This window comes from Vombatus ursinus, unplaced genomic scaffold (genome assembly GCF_900497805.2).
Source record: "Vombatus ursinus unplaced genomic scaffold, bare-nosed wombat genome assembly UNPS02014821.1, whole genome shotgun sequence".
In the NCBI taxonomy this organism is placed as follows: domain Eukaryota; kingdom Metazoa; phylum Chordata; class Mammalia; order Diprotodontia; family Vombatidae; genus Vombatus; species Vombatus ursinus.
In genome coordinates, this window is record NW_020954599.1 from 31,551,158 (window position 1) to 31,576,978 (window position 25,821).

The following is a 25,821-nucleotide window of genomic DNA, read 5'->3' on the forward strand; positions in this document are numbered from 1 at the left end:
CCAAGTACAACGTGTGCTGCTGCTGGCTTTTTTTGTTCTGTCTTTGGCACAGTTGAGATCACCTCACAGGGAAATGACTCAAAGAAGCCTTTCACCCAGTTTTACCGGTTACCTTGAAGATCAGGATTTCTTGGAAGGGAGCAAGTTTGCTTCTTCGCCTAGAAACTCTTGCATATTGTTTGGTTGTGTAATGATAAATCACTCCCCCTAAGTTGCCTTGTTAGGTGTTTTTAATAGGGATACAATGAGCTTTCATAACTCCAAGTGCTTGGAAACCACTCTTTTATCTTTAACCTCTTGTTTTCCCTTTTTTCAGCTTTTAACGTATTTGCAAGGACAGATTTGCCCATAATGTGGGTCCATTCAGATTGCCCACATTTTAGGAACCTGGCAGTTTCTAACAATGAAGGCAAATTAGAGGGCTTAATCGGACAGCCTTGCTCCGGAGTGCTCCTTCTCAAATCTTTTGGTGCAGTGGGGGAATAAAACTTGCCCCCATTTACAACTCCAAAAATACTCTTAAATTAGCGTAAAGGCTGCTTCTGCTATCTGCTAAAACTGTCATGAAAAAAGGTACAGGTCAGAGTTCTTAACTGAGGGGTCCATAGACTGATTTTAGGGGATCTGTGAACTTGAATGGAAAAAAAATATTTCTTTATTTTGAACTTAATTGATTTCCTTTGTAATCCTCTGTATCCATAGGCTTCTCCAGAAGGTGGAAGGGGTCCAGGACACAGACAAGGCTTAAGAACTAGTATAGTTTGATCATAAGCATTAGGGAGAGACAGCAGTGTGTGGTGGCAAGGATATACCTGCATTTGGACCCCGATTCCCCTATTTCCTCTACTTTTGTGACAATAGACAAGTCATATAACCTGCCAGAGCCTCAGTTTCCTCATCTGTAGAACAGAGGTAATAATATTTGTAAGACCTATCCCACAAGGTTATTGTGAAGATCAAATGAAACCAGATGTGTAAAGCAAATTGTGAACCTTAAAGGGCTCCTTAAATGTTAGTTACTGTTATCATCAGTGTTATGAAGACAAACTTCACAGGCTGGCTAAGAGATGGACATAGGTTCCTGGAGCAATTTTTGCTACTACTATAGTCTCCTCTTAATTTTCACTTTTCAAGTTTTTTTCTTTCCCTTTTATTTTCCTTTCCTCCTCTTTTTATTTTTTAAATATTTTTTATTTTTTCCAATTACATAGCATTTATTTTTTTCTCTAATCAGCCTCCCCCCACTTCCCAGAGAGACAGAGACAGAGACTAAGAGACAGAGAAATAGAAAAGTTGAGCAGTGTGGAGGAGTTCCTGTGCACCATCCATCCACCTGCCCTATTACCCACTTTTGCTAACAGGGCTGTCTTTCCCTGTTGGTGCCAGACCATGAAAAATGACCTCTGGCTTTGGTCATTAACAGAATGTACCTTTTGGTCTCTTGACATGCATGATTCATTTTGAAATCGCATAGGAAGCCCTTCTAATATGGAAACCCTCTTGCAAATGGGGTTCCTTTGAATAAAATAGCAAACTCTGGTTCAGTAGTCCTTACTATTTTTGTTTCTTGGACCCCTTTGACAGTCTGATGAAGTTCATGAACTCCTCAGAATAATTTTTTGAATGCATAAAATAAAATATGTATGATTACAAAAGAAACTTATAAAATATTTTTATTTACAAAAAGTATTTTTTAAAGAAGTTCTCAGGTTGAGAACCCCTGTTCTAGACCCTACACCTACTCCTCTTGAGGATTCTTTAGAATCGATCCATTTCCAGACACAGGTGAGCATAGGATGAACCTGAGTAGAGAGATGTAGTAGAGCCCCTCACAAAAGTCAAGTCCTCTTGGAACTCTCAACTGTGATGTGGAGTCAACCCTGGGTCAGGGTCGTAGAAGGCTCAGGCCATGGAGCACAAACAGGTGCCGTGAAGCTGCAGGTTTTGAGCAAGGGGTCATAGTGATGATTTGTATGAGTCTGAAGAGACTCAACCTTCTCAGCTGGCCAGAGATGGATTTTTCCATGCCATCAGTCTGGGAAAGGTTGGAATCTATGTCAGAGGAAGAAGCAGATTCTTAAAATCTGAAGTGTGCAGCCTAGTGCAAAGAACACTGAATTAGACGGACTTCAGAGTATGGATGCTTCATTTCTTGGGACCTCCTCCATTGTAAAATGAAGGGGATTGGACTAAATGATCATCTCTGATCATTCTGGTTCTAATATTATCATTCTATGTATAACTGGCTTTAATGAATAAAGAAGGTAGAGAAAAATGTCCCATAGGTTTTTTAAAATTAATTTTTTTCAATTTTCAAGCATTTATTTCCCCCCACCCATCCCATCATAGACTTCTTAAAAGCAGTGGAATTGAGAGCAAAAACTGAACTTAATGCATAGGATCATAGATTTATGGCAGGAAGAGACCCTAAATTCTGCCTGATCCCATCCCCCATTTTATAGCTAAGGAAACCTCTTTGTAGTGTCCAAAATCACGGAGGTAGAAGTGATAGAGGCATAATTTGAACCCAGCTCCTCTAATTCCAAAGCCAGGGTATGCTTCCCACTGTTACACACTGCTTCTCTCTATATATAATCTATATTGTCAGCTGAGCTCCAAAATGCCCGCATGACTTTTTCAATTTGAAAACTTGATTTAAAAGAAAAAAGTGTGAGGTGAGAGGAAGAGAGGAAAGCCAGATTACTGCTGAGAGGAGGAAAGCCAGATTACTGCTGAGATGAGAAAAGGTTATTCTATCCCTTAGCGCAAATGCCCTAAGTACCACTTCTTTAAGCATATGTAATAGTCCTTTATCCTCACGGGAGAAGGAAGTTTTAAAGGGTCCACAAGGTCTTTAAATACTTGAAAATTAAATCACATGCACCTTATTAAAATAAAACTAAGAAAGGCCTTAAAGTTGGAATAGTTTAAATTTACTATGTTTCCCTATAGACACTGAAATCCTCTCTGTATTAAAGTATTCAAGCTAGAAGGGACCCTCGAGGTTATCAAGGCTGACTTCCTCCCTTTACAAATGAGGAAAGATACATACTAATGAAACTAATAATTCTTTATTTGACTTTCTGTAGAGTGTAAATAAAGGCTGGATTCCTCATGGAAAGCTTCATTCTACTGTCCCAAAAAATTGGTTTAGGATTACAGTTTAATAGCTTTAGAACTGGAAAGGACATCAGAGGTAATTTTGTCCAGGCTCCCTTTTTGGGGACGGGGAAGGAATAGGGGAATGGAAAGAAGCATGTATGAACCATAGTACCAAAGTACTCTTAACAAATATCTCATTTGATCCTCACAACACTCCTATGAGGTAGATGCTTTTTGTCCCCATTTTGTAGATGAAGAAACTGAAACAGAGGTTAAGCAACTTACCATGGTCACATAGGTACTAAGTGTCTGAGGTCACATTTGCACTCAGTTCTTCTGACTTTTTAAAGATGAGAAAATTGAAGCCTAGAGTGATTAAGTGGCCTTCCCAAGGTTATACAGGTTGCAAACAACAAGACTAGGATTTGAACCCAAGTCTTTTGACTCCAGATTCAATGGTTTTTTTCCCACTCCGTCAGTCCTAGGATGGGTTTACAGCCTCCTCCTACACCCAATTTAAGTTGAACCTTGTGTCTCATTCTATAAGAGTTGAAGGTACAGATCAGGTGATGTGACAGCTACAAGTTATACATTCTTGATTTAGGACCCATCGTTTGGTGTTAGTGGATAGTTAATAGATAGATAGACAGACACACATCTTTTGTTAACATTAGGACTCAAGGATTTTTTTTTTCTTGTAAGATAGTATGTATGTGAATGGGGAGGGTTTGTTAGTTTTCAGGTAACATGTAACTCTTCGTAGGCCATTCAGGAATCTCTATACTGTTATTACTAGTAATTTATGAATGTTTTATTCTACTAATTTAGGATATTTTAAGTCCCTCTATTATCCCTCCTCCAAAAAAAATGTAGAAGGAACTGAAATCAGTTGCTAATTTAAAATGTTGACTGTGTACCCTTTTAGCATTAAAGAAGGGCTGGTTCTGTAAAAGATATAGGTAAAGAGACTAGTACATTATTTCCACAGTGTTCAAAAATTTTCGCTCTTTCTCATGGACAAGACTCACTCCTTGATAATCCTCAGAGCTAACACCAATGTGGTGCTTTAAGGTTTGGAAAGCACTTTCTATATGTTACCTCATTTAATCCTCACCACAATGTGATTAGGTACCATTATCATCCCCCATTTTACAGATGAGTATGCTAAGGCTCAGGGGGATTAGGTGACTAGCCAACAAGGACAATCTCACAACCTTGCCCCCCCAACTCTAAAGCCAGACTGCTTACCACTTCCCAACCCTGCTGCCCTGCTGAATTGTGTTAGTTGTTGGCCTTTGCTGGCAGGGCAAGGATTAGTTCATGGAGGTGAACAGAGCCCCTCTCTTTAGAATTGTTTTCTGTACCTGGTGGTTCTGGTGAGCCATTTGCTAGAGAGCCCCAGTTTGGCTTCACTCTTTGTAACTGAAACACTGTTAACTTCTGGGAGAAATCAGTGAACAACCTCAATGAATAAAGAGAATCTTTAGTTTCTTTCCTTAAAGCAAATATTTATGAAGCATCTTCTTTGAATAGAGCACTCAGGGGACTTCTTTGTTGGGATATATGTTTTTTTCTCTTTCTTCCCCACTCATCCACCTTCTCTTCTGTCTTTTTACCAGGGGACTGATGGTGCAAGGAGATCCGCGATACTTGACAGTGATGAACCATTGTCGTTTTTCTACGATGATGTAACAACACTGTATGAAACCTTCCAGAGGGGTATACAGGTGTCAAGTAAGCAGTTATGTTGAATTTGTGTGACAGATTATGTGTTGTCATGAAGCTTGTAGTGATTGATAGAAAATCAGCCCTGGCCTCACCTTCATTTGCCTCCCCATCCCCCATTTACTTCTGCTCTGGCACTGGGAGGACACTGTGACACATGTTGGGGTCCATGCTGCTCACTGACATCATGGTGGTAATGATGCTGTTATCTTTCCTCAATTCTAGAGAAGTTCCTCAGATACGCAGCTCCTATTTTATTTTGTTATCTGATGAAATGAGATACACATGGAAAGCAATTTGCAAACCTCAAAGCAGTGTATAAATGTTAGCTATTATTACTATTATTATTTGTTGTTGTTTTGTTTCTCCCTGTACTTGAAGAGGACCAATGACGTCACAATGTTAGGGTCAAGGTGTAGTGTGTCTGACTGGCTGATCAGACCAAAATGGGCTCAGAAGGTACCACCACAGATAGTCCGTTTGAACATTTGGATGGCAATAATATCTTATTATAATTATGTAATACAACATATAATAATGGATAATTAATAATAATTATTATATAATATGATGCTTATAAAATATTGTTATTTAATTTTTTTTCTCCTCCCTCAAATATAGTCTATCTTTGAATCTCATGCTATACTTTCATATAAAGAACTCAAATAGGGTTTTAAAACTTTTATAAGGTTTCTTGGTGCTCTAGCATCTCTTTCCCTTCCTGTCCACTCAGTAGGGAGAAAATCTTGAGGCATACTATGTCAGTTTGTGCTTTTTATGTCCCACTTCCCATGAAAGACCACCAAAAAAATAATGAACATTTATTGTTTACAAAGCACTTTCCCCCACAATAACCGTGTTAGATGGGTGGTAAAAGTACTATTCCCAATTTACAGTGCAGATAATTGAGGCTTTGTAGGGAATTAATTGAGGTCCCCGCCACAGCTAGTAAATACTGGAGTTGGGATTCAAACTCAGGTCTCCAGGCTTCAGATTCAGGACTCTTTCCATTGTACCTTGAACCTAGATGGATAGCCCAGTGGAGAGGCAGGCTACACAAAATATACTCCCTCCCCTAAAGATATTATTCCCCTCCCCTTTTCCCTTTTTAAAAATCATCATATTTCTGGGGCAGCTAGGTGGCACAGTGGATAGAGCACCAACCCTCAAGTCAGGAGGACCTGAGTTCAAATCCGGCCTCAAACCAAGCACTTGACACTTACTAGCTGTGTGACCCTGAGCAAGTCACTTAACCCCAACTGCCTAAAAACTTAAAAAAAAAAAAAGCAAAAATCATCATATTTTAAATTTACCAAATATGATTTTTTTTTGGTAGCAAGCCAAATTGTTCACTTTTATGTTCCTGAGTATCTTGAAACCCGAATAGGGTGATAAAAAATATAAGTATTGAATATTTTTCATTTTTTCTTAAAATGTCTTACTTTATACCTCCAAATCAAAAAACAAGGCTATAAATGACTTTAGAAATTATGAAATTGCTATTTCAAATCTTCTTTTTAAGAAGAGAGGATAGTATAACTTGGATCTTTTCCTTGGCTAGAAAAGTTTTGTTACCTTTGGGGGCTTAGGGTTCAGGAGGTAAACTTTGGGGTCTAACATAGACCTGAATTCAAACATCCACTTGGATGTTTGAAATTCTTATCTCCATTTTTATTTATGGACTTAGCACATGAGTAGCTCCATTACTAGAGAAAGTGAATTTCCAAAGATTGGGAGTATCACGTTGCCCTAGGCCTGCTCTAAAAAAAGTTTTTGGATTAAAATTATTCTTTACCCGGAGGTGGGAGTCTCTGAAACTATAAATAAAGCAGACTGGGGTTCAAGCAATGTGTGTTCCAGCCATCTGTGCTAGTTCTCCTACCTGTGGAGTTAGGCCACCTAACTCTGGACTTGACCGGAGTATTGAGGTACCATTGAAGCTCAGTTGTCTATGCTAAATAAAGGAGAGTATGGGTACAGATAACCATGCTTTCTTGTCACTAACTTTATGCTTTTCATAGGCTAACATGAAAATTAATTTACTCAGAGAAGCTCACAATATTGTTTACTAGAGACAGACTGGACAACAGGATACGTTTTTAAGAACCTACTGTGTACCAGGGACTATGCTAGCTACTAGGAATACAAGGCAAAAATGAAACAGCTCCTGCCCTCAAGAAGCTTATATTCAAAAATGTAACCTTGTGGATGTAGTGAGTCTGGAGGGTGTTCTAGTTTCCTAGGCAGTCCTTCTGCATGTGAGAAAGGAATACTTGTTTTAAGGATAACAGACTAAAGAGTGTAAAAGAAGGAAGGGGTCAGACAGAGATGTGTATTCTCCCATCTCTGACAAGTAGATCTGTGTTTGTAAGAGGCATCCGTTCTGGCACATGCCAGTACTTTAATATAATGGGAAGAGTTACTAATGATTATAATTAAAGGTACCATTCCTTCACCACCCCCTCCCTTCTCTTATCCAAATTAACATTTGTGAGAAAATTGTGAAGCGAAGGGATTGGAGATCATCTCCTCCAGCTCTGTTTTACAGATGAGGAAGCTGAGGCACGGAACAGTTAAGTGAGTTTTCCAATATCTTCTCTTCCGTTGGTAACAGAACCAGGGCCAGGTCTCCTGATTGCCAGCCTAGGGAATTTTTTATTATACATGCTAGTATGCAGTCAAGGCCTTGTTGATGTTCTTGTGGACAAGACTTTAGAACTGTGGAGGTATTATTATTATTCATGCCAACCCCCTCTGTCACTCAGTAAGTATTTATTAAGCACCTACTAAGTGCCATATACTGTGCTAAGTACAGGAGACACAGAAAAAGGAAAAAAAAAACGGTGTCTGATCTTAAAAGGAAACCAAGGCCTAGGAGGCATAGTGACTTACCCAAATTGCTAAAAATCCCTTAGCATATATGGGCAGCTTTTGGTTAGTTATCTGAATGTGGAATACATGTCCAAAAAAAAAGTTAAACTTTGCTTTGCCCACTTCTGCAATAACTTTTTCAGTCATCTGTGTATTGCAAAAGGATACAAATGAGATTTATTAGCCTAATTGGCAAAAATCACCACCATTCTAAAATCAAGAAGAAATGGTTTTTCGATTATCTATGTTATCCTTCTTTAGTGTGAATTTGTTATGAATTTACTTCTTCTTGCCGATGCCACCAGTCTCCAAAGCCAACTTAAACATTTTTCCTCTTACCAAATCTAAAAAACACAACCTGAGAGACCCAGGGTCTCCTTATCTTTGCCCCTGAGGGCCCACCTCCATTTCTTTACCCTTATTTCTTGTCTTTTTCTCTCTTCTGTGACCAAGACTTTTTACTTCCTGTTAAGAACCTAAACTCTTGGCCAACAGGATTTGCAACTAGCACTTTTTCTCTCTTCAGGCTTTTATGAGCTTGAATAAATCATGAGACTAAAGAAATAACCTAAGGTAATCGCTATCTTTTCTGAATTTGCACTAAAGCACTGAACATGACTAAACCAAGCAGAGCTTAGGAATAATTTATCAGTTATTTGTTGTTGTTTCCTTAAAACAATAATGAAGCCCAGATCTAAACCAAACTGCCAGGCAATAATGCAAATCTAAGGATAATGCTTTGTCTTAAAATGTCTTCCTTTTTTAAAATTATTTTTAGATGATGGCCCTTGTTTAGGCTCTCGGAAACCTGGTCAACCGTATGAGTGGATTTCATATAAAGAGGTAAGATCTGTGTTTTCATACCTTATTTAACTTACATACATGTCATTTAATCGTGGACACATTATAATAGAATATTTGTAGAGCTAGAAGGAATTAGAGATCACCAGTTCCCCTATTTTACAGATGGAAAAACTAAGGCCTATTGAAGTGAATGATGCATCCAGGGTTGCATAGAGCGGGTTAATGACTGACTCAGGACTGGAGCCCAGGTCTCCTGACTGCAGGGCCAGAACATGTTTCCCAGTTGTCCCCCTGCCCTATCCTGATTCCACTGCTCATATTTGAACCTGGAATGCTGTTTGTCCTGATCCAGTCTTGGGAAATAGCACAGATGCCCAAAGAAAGTGTTTAGAAGGTGTAGGCTGGTGCCTGAACAGTGAGATTCTTCATGAATTTGGAAACAGAGGAAGTATTGGCACTCTGCACAATTTTCCCCCCAGGGCACTTTGATTCATGGCTGCCTCCCCCCCACCCCCCTTAAATAGCTGTGTTATGGATGGCGGAGGGATTTAACTGAATTGTAAAAGCTTTACAGGGGGTGGAGAAGTTTGTAGGGAGGGTGGGGAGGGGTTGTTTGCCACAAATGTAGATCTTACTGCATTTCCCCAGGCCAAATGGTCCTCTGGGAACAGCTAGAAATGTTGGCTTTGGGATGTTTCATGCTTAATAGTCCCAGAAAATTGGGCACTTCATCCCCAGGAAACCCAACTGCCTAAAAAAGTCTCCCTCCCAAATACCCCTGGGTATAGAAATAAGCACATATCAGAGATTCAGGTTAAGTGGCCAGATGAATTTCAGAGCAGCCATAACATGTTTTCTGTTTGTGTTTGGCACAAGAGTCAGTTCCCTAGCCCTCTTAGTTTAAGAGTGGTTTTACTGACAGTATCATTGGCTAACCACTGGAGGGGAGAGGTTGGAGTGTGGGTCTGGTCTCTGGTTTTAGCCACTTAGGTACCCAAGAGTTCTGTGATGTACTTGTCTTTCCTGCTTAGGCTTAAAAAAGTCCTTGTTTTCATCTTCATCCAGACGTTTTGAAAGAATGCCTTCAAAGAGTTTTTATTTTAGAGTTTTCAACTTCTGTGGGAGGTGGTTGGGTAGAGACATGAATAGATCTGCAAAAAGCCCCTCATTCTTCTTAGGACCAAGTGTGGGAATGAGGCTAGGGAGATTCTCTTCAGCTTCACTAAAATAGAGAATATCTTTTCTTTGAACCCTTGTTTTTCATCACGTCAAGAAAAACTGGTTTATTTAGTTTGATCATTCTGTCAACCAGAACTCTCTTTATTGTGTCATGATGAAAAATGCTGGATCTGGAGTAAAACCCAGACAAGCTTGGGAAAGTCATTTCAACCTCCCTGTACCTCAGTTTCCTCATCTGTAAAATGAAGTTGATACCTCTTAATATATTACCTACCTCACGGGATTGGTGCAAAGAAAGTGATTTGTAAACGCTGTATCATCAGAGAATGTGAGTTGCAGTTTATATTTTTTTGTTATTATATAAAAAGCAACCTTATAACTTTGATGAGCCTAGGCCCTGCAGTGTACTGAAATGCTTTCTGAATTGTCAAAGAAAGTTTTCATAATTTATCTTTGGTGTCATATGTCGTGGTACTTAAATCTATCTTCTAGTTCTTCAAATATATATATCTACCCATTAGAATCTATATATAGCATATACGTGTATGTTATGTGTGTGTATGCATAAAAATATACATGTAACACGCACATTTAATATATACTGTACATGTATGTTATGGTGTGTGTGTATTTATATGCATGTGTGTATGCATATAGCTATAATCTACATACATGCACACATATATAACTGCAATCTATGTATACACATGTAAATATGATCTGTGTGTGTGTATATATATATACGTGCATATATATAGCTATAATCTCTAGAAAGTGATTTCATTTTCTAACCAGATCACTGCATTCTCTGATGATGTTAGATATCAAAGTATTCTGCATTATTTGGACTATTGAGTTTTTTGAAGTTCCTCGTTCACATGTTACAGATTTGCTTTTGAAGAATATTTAAATTAGACTTAACTGTTTAAAAAAAACAGCCTGCTGGTCTTGGTGACTCAGATCTGTAATCTCTGCTTTCCAGGAGGCCAGGGTTGGTGGATTGCTGGAGCTCAGGAGTTCTGAGCCGCAATCCTGAGTCTGGTACAAATATGGTGAGCTCCTGTTGAGTAGCAGGGGGAAGAGAAGCAAGAATCAGTAGTGGAGGGCACCAGACTTGCTAACAAGGGCTGACCTGGCCCTGGTTAGAAAGGGAGGCCAATCAGTAGTAGGATCGGACTTGGGGATGGCCGCTGCACTCCTCTCCTGCTTGAGATAGGGAGACCCGTCCTCAAAAATAAAACAAAACTAAGCTAAAAAATGTAAATTGCAAATATTTTTCTGAGCCCCCCCCACTTATCCACAGTTATAAATATTAGAATCTTAACAGTAGTCTCTGGGACAATCAATTAATCCAGCCTTGTCAATGTCTGCCCTCCTGTAGGCAGAATGAGAGAAGGATCCAGAGAGGAAGCCCTACTAAAGTCTGAGGAGGATCCAGGTTTGGGGTCCCCCCCCACACACTAGAGCTATGGGGCTTTGGGCACATCTCTAGTTTCCTCATCTGTTGTTAAAGTGGGTATTATGATGTCTATCCTACCCACCTCACAAGGCGGTGGCACAGGGAGCACCTTCCAAAACTCACAGGGTTCTTTGATGGGCAGGTTGTTATGAGGCTTAAGATAAGGCGAAGGGATCTCGAGGACGGGTTAGAAGGAGACAGAAGAGGCTTTGGAAGATAGAAGTGGTCCTAGGGTGCCAGGAGAGCAGGGTCTCAGCCTTCAGAAACCCAAGAAGGAGAAGGAGTGAGGGGAAAAGGGGCCATTCAACTTAAACTGATGGCTTATTGAGGGCACAGTTTTAATAGAAAGTGGGAGAGGAGAGGAGATTGAAGGGAGGGAGGGAGGGGAAGAGAGAGAGAGAGAGAGAGAGAGAGAGAGAGAGAAGCACCTGAGGAAGTATTGTGTGGGTAGGGGCAGGGTTTGGGGTTTTGTTGTTACTTGTTTTGTTTTTAAAGATAGGCAAAGTATGGGACACCAGAGGATGTTGATAGTTGTTGGGAGTGCAGCCAAGAGGGAAGGAGGGAATAAGCATTTATTAAGCACCTACTGTGTGCCAGGCACTGTGCTAAGCACTTTACTATTACTTCATTTGATCCTTGCAGCAACCCTGAGAGGTAAGCGTTCTCATTATCCCCATTTTACAGTTGTGGAAACTGAGGCAAAGAGGGGTTAAGTGACTTGTCCAAAGTCTCAGGGTGAGTTTAAACTCAGATCTTCCTGACTCCAGGCGCAGTGCTCTATTCACTGGGTCACCAGCTGCCTCTGTACCAGACTTGTTCTGAGAGGCGGCTTGTTATAATGGATAGAGCTGGGCACTTGGAATCAGGAAGATCTGAGTTCCAGTTTAGGTCTTTCTGTGTTTCTGAATAATCAGGGATTGGGGTGGGATGATGATATCTATAATAATGCAAAAAAAAAAAAAATGTACTCAGCAGCCCTGAATTTAAAACTTTTTTGCTCTTGCTTTAAAAGGGACATTGAAAGCGTTGCTGTTTCTTTCTGTTATTTGCCCCAGATCAAAAAAACTTGGGCTGCTTTGCACGTGTGAAGGTGCCCCATACTGCAGAAACACGAAATACAGAAATGAAAACTGATGGCTAGGGGTGCAGATTGTTTTATAAGAGAATTCACCATGAGTTCCTTTAATGAGGATCTGCTCGGGGGTTTTCAAATGGGATTGAATTTACCCAATGTAAAAAACTGTCACTCAAGGCATACCTGCTTATGCCTGTGTGTGATGGAGTGGTAAGAACTCCAGATCTTGGTTCAAATGCTGGCCCCAAACCTTGCTGCAATGTCATAGGCAAGTGACTACCTCCCTAAGCTACGATTTCCTTATCTCTCTAAAGAAGATACAAATACTCCACTTATCTTGGAGAACTGTTGTGAGAAAGCTTCTGTGAAACCTTTGCCATCTCAGCAGAAGTGATCTCCTTCCATCCCCTCCGCCCTGTCTTTGTATCAAGGCTGGGCCATATCATGAATTGGCCGTTTACCAATCAGGGCTACGTTTGTGTGATTGCCAGGTGCTTCCCATGGGATTCTTCTTCTGACTTTCCTTTTATTTCAGGTTGCAGACAAGGCCGAGTGTGTGGGCTCAGCGCTGCTCCAGAAGGGTTACAAGGCGTCGCCAGATCAATATTTTGGCATCTTTGCTCAAAACAGGCCTGAGGTATTAAGGATTGAGGATGGACTGTTTGACTGCCTGGTCTTTAGCCTTTTGGTTTGCCTGGATTTTTGGTCATGCCTAGGGGTGAATAAGTATTAGCTTTCATGCACAATTTTGCCTTGTGCTCTGCTTCTCACTGAGATCCTGGCTTCATGTGAAGCCATAGATTTCAAGGGGATGCAAACAGATGTTCTCTCGGTGAGTGTCCTCACTAATAATGTGCCTGATCACACACATGTTATTAAAACCTCAGAACATATATTGGACAAAGACGAAACTTCTTTGTGTAAGGCCTTTAGTAAAAAAAATAAATAAAAATATTGTAACTTAGTAAATGAGCAGAAACCAAGTTAAAAATTTTCCAGTGAAAATACTCATTTTTATTCTTGCAACCAATGTTTTTGTTCTAGTAAGATTGTAAAAGTTAAAAATTAAATTCCTTGAGGATTGCCGTTAACACAGAAGAAAGCGCCTCAGGACTGGATAGCCCGTGTTAACTTGCAGCTTACAGCATTTTGTTACGTCCTTTCTACCAGACGGTCACACAAGATGTCAATACAAACACGGAGCAGATCAGTTAAACACAAATTACAAACATTTGTGATTTGACAGTGCAAAAGCAGTCGGGTTATTCTGCCACCAAGTCGGTCATCAGAGGAGCGGTTCCCACTTAAGCAGCGGTGTCACTCGTCCATCTTAGCATCTTCGTAGTATTCCTCCTCTTAGTCATCTTTGACCATCCGGACTGGTTTGCTGTCATTTTACCGTGTCATCTGTCGTAGACAAAAACAAAACACTTCAGGCAGAATTCTGTATCTCCTTCTTAGTTTTAAATATGGTGCATTGTTCATGTATAAGTAGAGAAAAGACACACTCTAAGTGAATGAGTCAGCTACCCTATCGAAGGACGATTTTATAATGAAGCAAAATTTAGAGCCGGTTGTTTACTTGATAAGAGAACAGCAGCTCCCTTTTTTTTCTCCTTTACAGTCACACTTGTTTAAGAGGTGAAGTTGTCTCTCTTATGCTACATTAAAATAGCATTTTCTGCAGAGATGCATTATGTTTCTGTCTTTGTGCAGTGAGCAAACAACATGTACCCTGTATTGAACAGTCAAGCAATCCAGAATTTTGGGAAAGAGAGCTACAGATCGAGAGGTAGAGAGACACAGAAAGAGGAAGAGGGAGGTGTAGACACAGATAGAGACACAGAGATGGGGGCGGGGTTGGGGAGAAGGATCGGAGGAAGGGTCAGGGACACCCAAGAAGAGTGTAGACAGTGCCCTACAAGTCTTGACGCCATTCCAGTAGCTTTAAACTGCACTAAGACTTTGGGGACACCCTGTCTACTTCTGCCTTTCCTAAACCAGAGGGGCAACTGTTTTTTACGTCCCAGTCAGGCAGGCGACATTTCACGTTCGTTGCTTCCATGACACTATCTATCCATCTCATCCTCTGCTATCTCCCCCTCCTTTTGCTTTCAACCTTTCCCAACGTCAAAGTCTTTTCCAATTAGTCCTGCCTTAGCCCTTTATTTTGTACTTTTTTCATAGAAGCTCAGAAAAAGCTCGGTTGGAAAAAAAAAGAAAAGAAAAAAAAAGAAAAAGCTCAGTTGAAAGAGACTTGAAAGGCCTTGTCGTCTAAACCCCTAAACATCTAAATCTGAACAGGAATCCTTCATTAATTGGTCATCCTGCCTCTACTTGAATACCTCCAGGGAAGGGTACCCCTTCTCCATCCTGTCTCAACTTCTGAAAACATTCCTCTCTTGGATACCTCTAATTGTTAGGTAGTTTTTTTTTTTTTTTAGTTTTGTTTTTTTGGTGAGGCAATCGGGGTTAAGTGACTTGCCCAAGGTCACACAGCTAGTACGTGTCAAGTGTTGGGTCTGAGGCTGGATTTGAATTCAGGTCCTCGTGACATCAGGGCTGGTGCTCTGTCTACTGTGCCACCTAGCTGCCACCGGTTAGGTAGTTTTATCAAAAATTACTTGTGCTTTTCTGCAGCTTCCGTGCAGAAGTCTGAGCCTTCTTCCATAAGATGACTGTCTTTGGGTATTTGAAAGTGTTTTTTCTCCCCATCCCCACCAAGTCTTCCTTATTCCAGGCTAAAAATCTCCAGTTTCTTCAAACCTGATAATGACATGAACACGATCTCCAGACTTTTTCTTGCTCTCCTGTAATTGCTTTCTTCTAGACTTGCTTTCCCTTATCAGTATTCTTCCTAGAAGGTGGGGTCCAGACCTGAAGACAGTACTGTAGATGTTGTCTGACCAGGGCATAGGCAGTAAGGACTGCCACTTCCTTTGTTCTGAATACCTTGTAGCCTAAGAGAGCATTTGGGTTGTTTGGTTTTTTTCCTAGCTATTTTTTCCTAGAATCCTTATATTATTTAAGTTCACACATATACATACATATTTATGCCTTGTTTTCTTGACTGGACTGTAAGCCCCCTGAAGGCAGAAACTACATTTTACACTGTTTTGTCCGCTATACAGTTCTCAGCATGGTGTCTGGCGTATAACTATGTTAGAGAGCTCTAGATGTTTTTTTAAGATGAACTTTTAGTACATGATGCTTCTATGACCTTTTTTTTGTTTTGTTTTGTTTTCTCTTCCATCCCCCACCATGTAGTGGGTAATTGTCGAACAAAGTTGCTATACATACTCGATGGTGGTGGTCCCTCTTTATGATACCCTTGGAAATGAAGCGATAACATACGTAATTAACAAAGGTAATTTGTTCATGTTCTTTCAACTAGATGTTGGCTTAGCAATTGATGTTTCTTTTGAATATTTATCTTCTATTTAATTTGGGGGTGGGTTTTTTTTAAATGGTGTTTATAGTATCATGGTACATTGTACTTGGGCCTTCAATAATGCCAAGTTTAATTTTAATTGTATCTTTTCTTTTGCAGCTGAACTGTCTTTGGTTTTTGTTGATAAGCCAGAGAAAGCGAACCTCCTGTTAGAATCTGTAGAAAACAAGCTAACCCCAGGTCTTAAAGTCATAGTCATCATGGATCCCTTTGACAGTGATCTCGTGGAACGAGGCAAAAAATGTGGAGTGGATATAATGAGCATGAAAGCATTGGAGGTAATTACACAGGATTGTTCTGCTGGCATGGGGAATCATAGCATGCAAGGGCTGGGAAAAACCTCAGGTAATATCATCCAACTTGCCCACTTTTCAAATGAGGAAACTGAGACCTAAAGAAATTAAGTGACTTGCCAGAGAACACGCAATTAGTTAGTGGCAGAGGTATAACTAGGATGTAGGTTCCCTAATTTCTAAATCCAATGATTTCCCCAGTTTATCATCCTGCTTTCTTGTGAATTTTTTACCGAGGGGTTAATTGGCTCCTTGGTCCACATATTCATAGCCCAAGAAAGGCAAGGTCGTGGGTTTTAATCCTTGTGTGTGCCAATTGGCTTCATCTTGTTCCATGACTATAGACAGTACTTCTAAGCTGGATTGGTCATTTTCCCTAGCCTAGTTATATAACTAAGAAAGTACAAATCCTTCTCTGTCTCTGGGACAGACAACTTACATGTGTCCAACAGAGTTAATACTAAAAGAAAACACATTGTGATGAACTTTGAAGTAGTCAGATATTTAGATATAGAGTAGTACTTATTATGGCCAAAGACCATGGGAAAAGTACCTGTGGTTTGTTGCTTGGAAGCAGACTTCCTAAAGTAACTCTTGCCTTCTCGGCCTTTTTGAATGTGAATTAGACTTTCAGGTTTCCACAAATTGGAAATCTGAAATGTGTGCTTGAAAGGTAGCATAGTATAGTGGATACAACACTGGGATTGGAGCCAGGTTGTTATTATTGTTGAGTAGCGTCCAGCTCTTTGTGAACCCATGGACCATGGCTTGCCAGGCCCTTCTGTCCTCCACTATCTCCCAAAATCTATCCAAGCTCATGTTCGTTGTTTCCATGACCCTGTCCCTCTCACCCTCTGCCATCCCTTCTCCTTTTGCCTTCGGTCTTTCCCAACATCAGGGTAAAATGGGTTAATTCCCACTTCTGATGTTACCTATGTGACCTTGAGAAAGTCAACCTCTCTAAGCCTCAGTTTTTTCAACCGTAAAGTGAGGGGGTTTGACTAGACAGATCTTCTCTCTTCTGTGTCTTAAATCTGGGGTCCAATGAACTTGTGACTCTAGCTAAGTCAATTGACCCACTTGAGTTTCCATTTCCTTATGGAAGATGGAAATAATAGCAACTATGTCACAGTGGGGTCGTGAGAACTGAAGGAGATAAAAGTACTTAGCAAACCTGAAAGCATCATAAAAACAAGTTATTATTCTTAGTTCATGATATAGTCCACCCAGATAGTAACTTCCTAGATGTCTGAAAAGCAGGAAGCTATTAATTTTTTTTTTTTTTTGGTGAGGCGTTTGGGGTTAAGTGACTTGCCCAGAGTCACACGGCTAGTGAGCATTATGTGTCTGAGGCTGGATTTGAACTTAGGTCCTCCTGACTGCAAGGCCAGAGTTCTATCCACTGCACCACCTAGCTGCCCTATTTAGAATATTCTTATAGAAATGTGTCTCCCTCAAAGTGCCCTCCTGAGAGCTTCTCCCTTAAATATTCATTTCTCTTTCTAAAGGTGGCAGAAAGGTCAAGATTCCTGCAAATGTGGATTTCTAGAACCTTCACAGGCTTCTCATGAGTGTGAAAGCTAGAGGTAGTTGGATCTCTTTGGGCTGGGCCGACACTTAAGTCTCTGTTGTAGAGGATCTGTTTCTATTTATTTTTGCCTTTTTCACCAAACTTAATGTATCCATTGTATTACATGAGCCAGCAGGATGTGTGTGTGTATCTCAGGCATGTCCTCCTCTGCGCACACACATTTTTAAAAAGGGTGTCTGTATGTAAGTCATACCTCCTGGGCTGGAAAAAAAATTGTATCAAAAGATGATAATGTCAAAAGAAATTTATATTTAAAATAGGCAGAACACTTAACTATCTTCAAATAATACTGTTTGTTTCCAACACCAAAGACCTTAGCACCTCTTAGATAAGAACAGTGGAATCTGTTTGGAAAAGTGATGCATAGTGCTTAATTAGGTTCAGGTTTACTTTCATCCTAATTATGATAGTTATTTGGTTCAGAAAATTATGCTTTCTTCATTGGAGAGTTAGCTGTTGAGTGAAGGATACCAAAGTGTCTGTGTCCTGTACTTAGCACAGCTCTTACCGCATAGCATCAAGACCAGACCAGATGGTAACTTAAATCCTATTTTCCCCCTGTTCTCTGTTTTAGGACCTGGGAAGAACTAACAGGAGGAAGCCAAAGGTACGTGTGTAAGGAAATCATCCCGTCAGAGTTTTGTTGTCTTCTCAGCACTGCCTCCTTTCTGTGGCATGAAAATATCCAAATCATCTCAGGACAGCAGGAGAGCCCTTAGCCTCCTTGGAATGTGTTATCCTTGACTGGCTTCTTCAGGCTCATACTAAACTTGTTCCTAACCATTTTAGCCTCCATCGCCTGGTGACCTTGCCGTGATTTGTTTCACCAGTGGGACAACAGGTAAGTTTTGAAATGGGAGAGCCTTTGCATAGTAACTGGAAGGTTTGTGCTTCTTTCAGAGAATGAAACCCTTTTCCTGTTCTTGTTACTGATTGCAGTAGATAGATTGTGAAGGCTGCTTGGCCTGGTCCACAGTGTGCCTTCTCCGTGTTTTATAGAGAACTTTAAGCATCTAGGAGAGCAAAGGCATCAAACTCAAGTAAAAATGGCGGCCAATAATCTGTACCTAAGGATCTCTGTGGACTGCATATTAACTTCATTTTAAAATATTTTTATCTAGGTTTCACTGTTATTTTTTATTTCTTTTGTTAAATATTTGCCAAATACATCTCAATCTGGTTCCAGCCCATTGGGGAATGCAAGTGTGTGATAACCTCATTCAGTAGGGTCTCCAATAATTGGTGATGAACGTAGCCGTTCTCTAAGGCTGATGATGATGCCTTAGGTGATTTGGAGGGTAGGAATCGCTGGTTTTCCGTTCTTGCTGCCCACCATTCAAACTTGACCATTTGTATAATGATGACAGTAAAGTTTACTCCGCTCAGCCACTGGATTTTGGCAGAGGGGCGTGATATGACAAGTATTGAAGGACTTGACTTATTGGACTTGTGTTTTCTAGCCTGCTGTCAATCTTAAGAGGCATTCTTAAATGCCTTGTCATATAGCTGGGTGGCTCAGTAAACAGGGGGCTGGCCCTGTAGTCAAGGATTTGTCTTCCTGAATTCAAATCCAGTTTTAGACACTTAGTAGCTGTATGACCCTGGGCAAGTCACTTAACCTCTGTCTGCCTCAGTTTTCTCAACTGTAAAATGGAGGTCATAGTAGTACCTCCCAGGGTTGTTGTGAGGATCAAATGAGATAACATTTGCAGTTCCTGATTCATAGTAGGTACCCAATAATGGCTAGCTATTGTTGTTGTTGTTGTTGTTGTTATCTTCCTTAGAATGTGTTCCATTGACTTTAACTCTCTTCTGCTCCCACTGTGTTCTGCAGGCAATCCCAAAGGCGCATTGCTCACCCATCAAAATATAGTGAGCGACTGTTCGGCTTTTGTGAAAGTGACACAGGTAACCTTTGGAAATGCTGGAATGGCCATCTGTGTTAGTTGGCATTAAGCCACAAGAATTTATGTAGTTAAGCCCATAAGTTCTTTGGTGATCTCATTGGAAGTGTGGGCGATTTTTGAATTTTCATTAAGATGTGGGTGGAGCGCACTCATAAGGTCCCCTTCTCTAAAATGGTGATCTCATGACCCTGCATCCCAACTCCTGCCTGCCACTGTGGAGGCAGATTGGCCGGTAAAAGCTCTTAAAAACTTGGTCAGTGAAACTGCATTTGGATGTTGCCATAAAGATTTTGTTAAGAAAAAAAAAAGTACAGAGGCTGGCCTAGATGTGTTATATCTGCTTGACTGATAACATTTCAGCATCCCTTTGAGGATGCTGAATGATGCCTGATGGGTAGGCTTGTTAATACTTTTGGATCATCCCAACTTCCCACGGTCTACCTTCTTGTGAAGAGGTTAAAATTTGTCATCCCGGCTGCTTTTAATTCTTGCCTAATGTATTTGTTGTCTCCTCACTCCCAGTGGGACTTGGGCAATCCCTTATTTGATGATGTAGTGTCAGGACAATCTACATCACCTTTGTCCTGAAAAGAACATTCTCTTTGCCCAGCTTGAGCCTTACACATGTGACTTTTGCAGTCTTCCTACAATACTCAGTTCCCTTAATTTTTATGGCAGATTTTCACACTTAGGTTCAGGAAGTGAAATCCTATTATTGAATAATGAGAGAACATGGATCCATTTGGGGTCTTGCAATTTTGTTGTTCAGACTCTTCCCTCGATCCCCTACCCCAAAGCACTTTTTAAAAATGTGTTCAGCATCTTACTCAAGTGAAATTTTTACTTGTTATTCCTTCTTCTGAGAAAAACTAAGGGAGGTGATATGTTCATGCAAGGCTTTAAAAAATCAGTTATAAAAATGAAATGGAGTTTTCAAGTCTGTAGAAACTTTAAATCAGACCGATCGGGAGTTCTTTCCATTCTAAATCTGTGGGTACAGAGACAGTCCAAGTTGGACTCCTCCAAATGGTGACCTCCATAGCTATTGTCCTTTGGATTTACAGGTGGTTGGGATGCAGGTTGGGTTGGGTTGGGTCGGCGTATAACTACAGTCTGATGGGTAAGAAATTCCTTCTGTTGCTAACAAGTTTGCCCAGGTTGGTACTATGATTACTCCAACTTGTGTAGAATTTGTGACAGATTCTTGATGGGGTGGGAGAGCAAAAATGGAAAGCAGAAGTAGGTATACCACTCTCATGTGAGCTCATCAGCCCACCCACGCATACCTGTACAGGGTTGATGCTGACAGATGTCTTATTTTGGCCAGAATTCTATCCCAAGTATATCAGCACCCTGTGCAAACAACTGCCATGCCGTGCTTGCCTTTAAAGTCCAATATAAACCCTTTGGGGGGGGTTAGACCAAACTTTGGCAGTAGGTGTTGGGGATGTTACTCAAAGGTGTGCAAGGTAGAGACTTTATTTACTGGGGGCAACAGATCACTTTGTGTTGGTCTGAAGTTTATTTGAAACCAATGAAATAAGCAAAATGGAAGATGAAATATTGGTTTAAAATGAAGAATGTTGATAAGACTCCAGCTCCTGAAATCACTTTCAAGCCTCTGAGTGTAAGTATATTGGTGCTGGGTTCTTTTTCCTCTTTGTAATGTTACGGTATTGCTTATATGGGGATGTGACTTCCTACATTCCTGACCTGTAGGTTGAAACTGGTATTGCTAGGAAGGGGCAGCAGCGGTGGGTTTTTATTTCTGAACAATTAGAGCACATAATCCCTTAATATCCTGACTGGGGGAAAGGGGATGGGCAGAGCAGGGGGTGGAGAGGGATGGGATTGTCCTAGCTTTGACTGAACCACCTTTTAGAAAAGAAATGGTAGCTCAAATATCAAATAACTCATTTAATACCATCCTTTGGCTAATACTGATTACTTGTCAGTAATAAATACAAAAGAAGGGAGTATTGCATAGTGGTTAGAGAGCCAGCCTTGCCAGGAAGACATTGGGTTCTGGTCCCCTTTATGTCATATACTGGCTGTATGAGCCCAGCCAAGAGATTGAATATCTCGGTGTCCCTGGGCAACCTTCTGAGACTCTTTAAGTTGCTAATGTATCTACATCAGTAAAGAGGTTTTTCCTCTCCAAGAGTTTCCCACATACTGATGAAATCAAAGCCCCAGATGCCCCAAAATAGTGTGTCCTCTCCCTCAATAAAGTTAAGGTAATATGTGCTCAGAAATACGGGGGTGGGCAATGAATGGAAATCTTAATGGTCTTGTGCTTCTCTGCCTTGCTGGTATCTTTGCTTGCAGGGTGTGGTGACTCCTTCTCCAGATGACATTTTGATATCTTTCTTGCCTCTTGCCCATATGTTTGAGAGAGTTGTGGAGGTAGGCACTGAATTTATTTCAATTGCTTTTTTTTTTTTTTTGCATGTTTGCTCAGTTATTGTCTTTTCACAGAAAACACTTCATTTGAACTCCAGTGACTCACACATTTCATTTTTACCACTTGCTCACATGTTTGAGAAGTTAATTCTGGTAAGGAGATTGGGATCCAGTGTGGTATGGTATTGTAAACTAATCTCTTGCCTTGTATCATGCACAGCACCCAGATTATGGAGAAACAGTGTGGGTGTCACCCTTGTTTTTTCCCTATTACCTGGTGCAAAGTTCAACACATCTACATTACCAGTTCACTGCCTCTCAATTTTTTGTTGTTTAAAAAGGAAATTTGATCTTTTGATCCGATTCTACCCCGTCTTTTGACCCAGAAACTAAAGTCAATGTGAAGTCAGTATAATTTTGTCCTTTTTTGGTTTCTAATAAGCTGAATTATTCAAGACTTGCCCTCGTGTAGCATTTGAGGCAACTAGATGGTAAGTGGAAAAAGTGAGTGTTGGACTTGAAGTCAGGAAGACTTGAGTTCAGACCCTGCTTCAGGTACTTGCTAGCTGTGTGAACCTGAACAAGTCACTCATCTGTAAAATGGAGATAATAATAAAACCCATTCCCCAGGGTTGTTGTGGGGATCAAATTAGATAATATGTGTAAAGTGCTTTACAGTACTTAAAAGTGTTAGATAAATGTTAGTTATTATGGGTCAAAATGTACAAATGGGCTTATTTTTATAACACATTCTGGTTTGATTTGAGAAAGGAGAAAGTCTGTAAATAGATTTGGCAAGATTGCCTTGACATAATTGCATGACTCCACCCAGCCAAGAATGATTTCTCGGTTTCATTTTCAGGGTTACAAATCTGAGAGTAAGGAATTACATTAGATGCAGAGAGAAGTTAAGAGAACAGAGGAGCTCACTGCAGGTTTCAGTAACTACCCTGTCACTCTGAAATAGTGTTTTCTGTAAAGTGGAGTCCCTTCATGCTAAGGATCAGACTGGTCATTGGTAGCTGTCTTTAACCTGATCACTAGCAAGTGGTAAAATGGGCTGTGTTCCTAAAAAAAAAAAATCTTTGGTGACCATGTTTCAAACATGATGTACAATGGTTCTTAAAGGGCCATGCATGTGGAACTATAGAAGACACCTGGAAACTATTTTGTTGCTGTTCAGTTGTTTTTAGTCATCTTCGTGACCCCATTTGGGGCTTTCTTGGCAAAGATACTGGAGTGGTTTGTCATTTCCTCCTCTAGCTCATTTTACAGATGAGGAAACTGAGGCAAACAGGATTAAGTGACTTGCCCAGAGTCACACAGCTAGTCAGTGTCTGAGGGCAGATTTGAACTTGAGAGAATGAATCTTCCTGCTTTCAGGCCTGGCACTTTATCTACTGTGTCTCCTCACTTCCTGAAACAAACTATGTTGAATGAAAACCTGCTGAAAGTTCTCTTTTGAATACAAATTGAATTGTTCCTGAAGAGAGAAGTTAATTTAATTTGGGTGTACAGACTTAGTGAATGTAAGGGATAGATATGCAGTGGAATGTGTCTCCACCTGGCAAAACACCACAACCTGCCTGAGACTCACTGAGGTTGAAAGTCTAACAGCCTTTTGGAGATTTAAAAAAAAAAATAAGCTTATTATAGTAAAATAAATTCTAATAAACTTGAACTTTAGGTAATAGTTGAAAACATTAGGGTGAAGCAGTAGCATAGGGAGCTAAAATTTCCATTTGCTCCTCTCCACCCTCACAGTCTGTCATTTGAAGTACTGATTGTAATGAGGTTACACTTTTCTCCCCAGACTCTAGTCTGTGCAAAACATGAAAGCCAGCTGGAACTCTGCCGTAGGGTAATGATGGCAAACATCATGCAGCACCTCTCTCTTTACCTTTGTTTGAATGGAAATCAGTGTAAAAATGGTCACACTGATTATTCTTAATAATTTTCGCAATTGTTTTTCAATATATATCTACATATATAGTTTTCCCTTTCAAAGAAATCACATTTTTAGGAGTGTGGATTACATATAGAACAATATGGAAGATTTTTTTAAAAATATGTTTTGTTGAAGTTTTTTTTGTCTTTACATCTGAGTCATATCTTCCCCCTTTCTCCCTCCCCCCTCCCATTTGAACTCATGGCAAAAACAATTCAGCAGGGACAGCTAGGTGACTCAGTGGATAGAGCAGTGGCCCTGAAGTCAGGAGGACTTGAATGCAAATCTGTTCTCAGACACATAACACTTATAGCTGTGTGACTCTGGACAAGTCACTTAACCCCAGTTGCTTCACCAAAAAAAAAAACCAAAAAATTCAGCAGAAATATCTGCTCCATGGACCATACCTGAAACAGTATACACTATTCTGTACTAGTAGACCCCTACCCCTTTACCATGAAGGATGGTATCATTTCCTTACAACCTCCCAGGCAAGATACAGCATCTTCAACTAAAACCAAAAAACAGACAAGCATCTCTTCCTCTAATAAATAAAACGAAATGTGTCCCAGTTCCAGTTCTTCTCTACCTTAAGGATTGTATTAATCCTAAGATATATCATCTAATATTAGAATGGCCCCAAAATTTTAACCAAAAATTCTTATCCAGGCCTGCCCTCATTTCATAATATTTCAAACATGCACAGATTCATGGGTGTGAGGATTCTCTTCATCATTGAAGACCATAATTACTTGTTGTCTGTAGTAGACCATTTTCATGAACTACAGCTAAGAACATTCATCACCTAGTGGCTGCCCTCCTGATAATGAGCCTTTCTGGGCTTAGCTAGGCCCAATCTTAGACTCTAGAACATAGCCCATTGCCCAGCTGGCCCCTAAAGCCATAACAGCGTCTAAGTCTTTGCCAGGTCCTGCAGAGTCCTTCAGAACCACCTACCACCATTTACACCACTCTGAGGTATCAAAGGACTTCAATGGATGTTATTATTTACAATATTAAACTAATGTTCTGACCCATATTATTTGGCAGTAATGTCATGATCAGGGGCCTCAGAGACCGTCTTGTTTAAACCCCTCGTTTTATAGATGAGGAAACTGAGACCCAGAGAGATTATCGGGGTACTCAGGCTCTAGGGCAAGCGTTCCTTTCATTGTACAGATAGCTCATTTAAAAAAAAAAAAAACCGACCGTACAATATATCAAACTCCACTATAATTATGCCCTCCAGCCAGTTGTCCATATATAAAAAATTCTGTAGTAACTGATTCCTGTAACATTATTTCACCTATTTTTATGTTTTTGTGGCATACCAGTGAACAATCCTAGATGGGATGTGACTGGGTTAGAGAATTTAAAGGTATTTGGAACTTGGTGGCCAGACCCAAACTGAGATGATCTCACCAGAAAGTCAGCCAGTTCCTGAATTCATGCCTTCCTATTCCCTCTCTCCAGTGTGTAATTCTCTGTCATGGGGCTAAAATTGGATTTTTCCAAGGAGATATCCGGTTACTTATGGATGACCTTAAGACGCTGCAGCCTACCATCTTCCCTGTGGTTCCAAGACTGCTGAACCGGATGTTTGACAGAGTAAGTTCACGCCTATTCAGGGGAATTGGAATGGGGAGAAACTCTAGCTCCAGGGAGGAAGGAGTCTTTTGCATGGAATATAATTGAAGTGCCCTGAAAGATGAGCATGGAAAAGCAAGAAGCATTTATTAAGTGCTTACTTTGTGTTAATCACTGGGAATACATATGCCAGTAAAAAGAAAGATATTCCTTGCCCTCAAGGAGCTTACATCCTAATGAGAAAGACAGCGCACAAAAGGGAGCCAAAAAAAAAGGGAAGGGGATTTAATCAGGGGTGTTCTGTTGAAGGCTGAAAAGTCAGGAGGTGAAAGAAGGTTGGCCAGACTGGGCTGCTCCCCAAAATGAAGGCCCCAATGGAGGAGGAGCTCCCAGTGGGAGAAGGTGGCTAACATGGTGGAGGAGGCA

At 40.4% G+C, this 25,821-nt stretch overlaps 1 protein-coding gene across 3 annotated transcripts in view; it reads left to right on the forward strand.

Annotated features, from left to right (window-relative positions):
* ACSL1 (acyl-CoA synthetase long chain family member 1) overlaps positions 1 to 25,821 on the forward strand; it is an 88,343-nt gene that overhangs the window by 47,212 nt on the left and 15,310 nt on the right. For 2 of the 3 annotated variants that reach the window (XM_027837396.1, XM_027837395.1), the window contains 10 exons: positions 4,722 to 4,836; positions 8,477 to 8,541; positions 12,751 to 12,852; positions 15,483 to 15,582; positions 15,766 to 15,944; positions 18,125 to 18,157; positions 18,340 to 18,391; positions 19,385 to 19,458; positions 21,786 to 21,863; positions 25,282 to 25,416. In XM_027837396.1, coding sequence (XP_027693197.1) covers positions 4,722 to 4,836; positions 8,477 to 8,541; positions 12,751 to 12,852; positions 15,483 to 15,582; positions 15,766 to 15,944; positions 18,125 to 18,157; positions 18,340 to 18,391; positions 19,385 to 19,458; positions 21,786 to 21,863; positions 25,282 to 25,416 — 933 coding nt within the window. Of the gene's footprint in view, positions 1 to 4,721; positions 4,837 to 8,476; positions 8,542 to 12,750; positions 12,853 to 15,482; positions 15,583 to 15,765; positions 15,945 to 18,124; positions 18,158 to 18,339; positions 18,392 to 19,384; positions 19,459 to 21,785; positions 21,864 to 21,935; positions 22,014 to 25,281; positions 25,417 to 25,821 lie in introns of all 3 variants that reach the window. The other variant, XM_027837397.1, reaches the window with a different exon arrangement.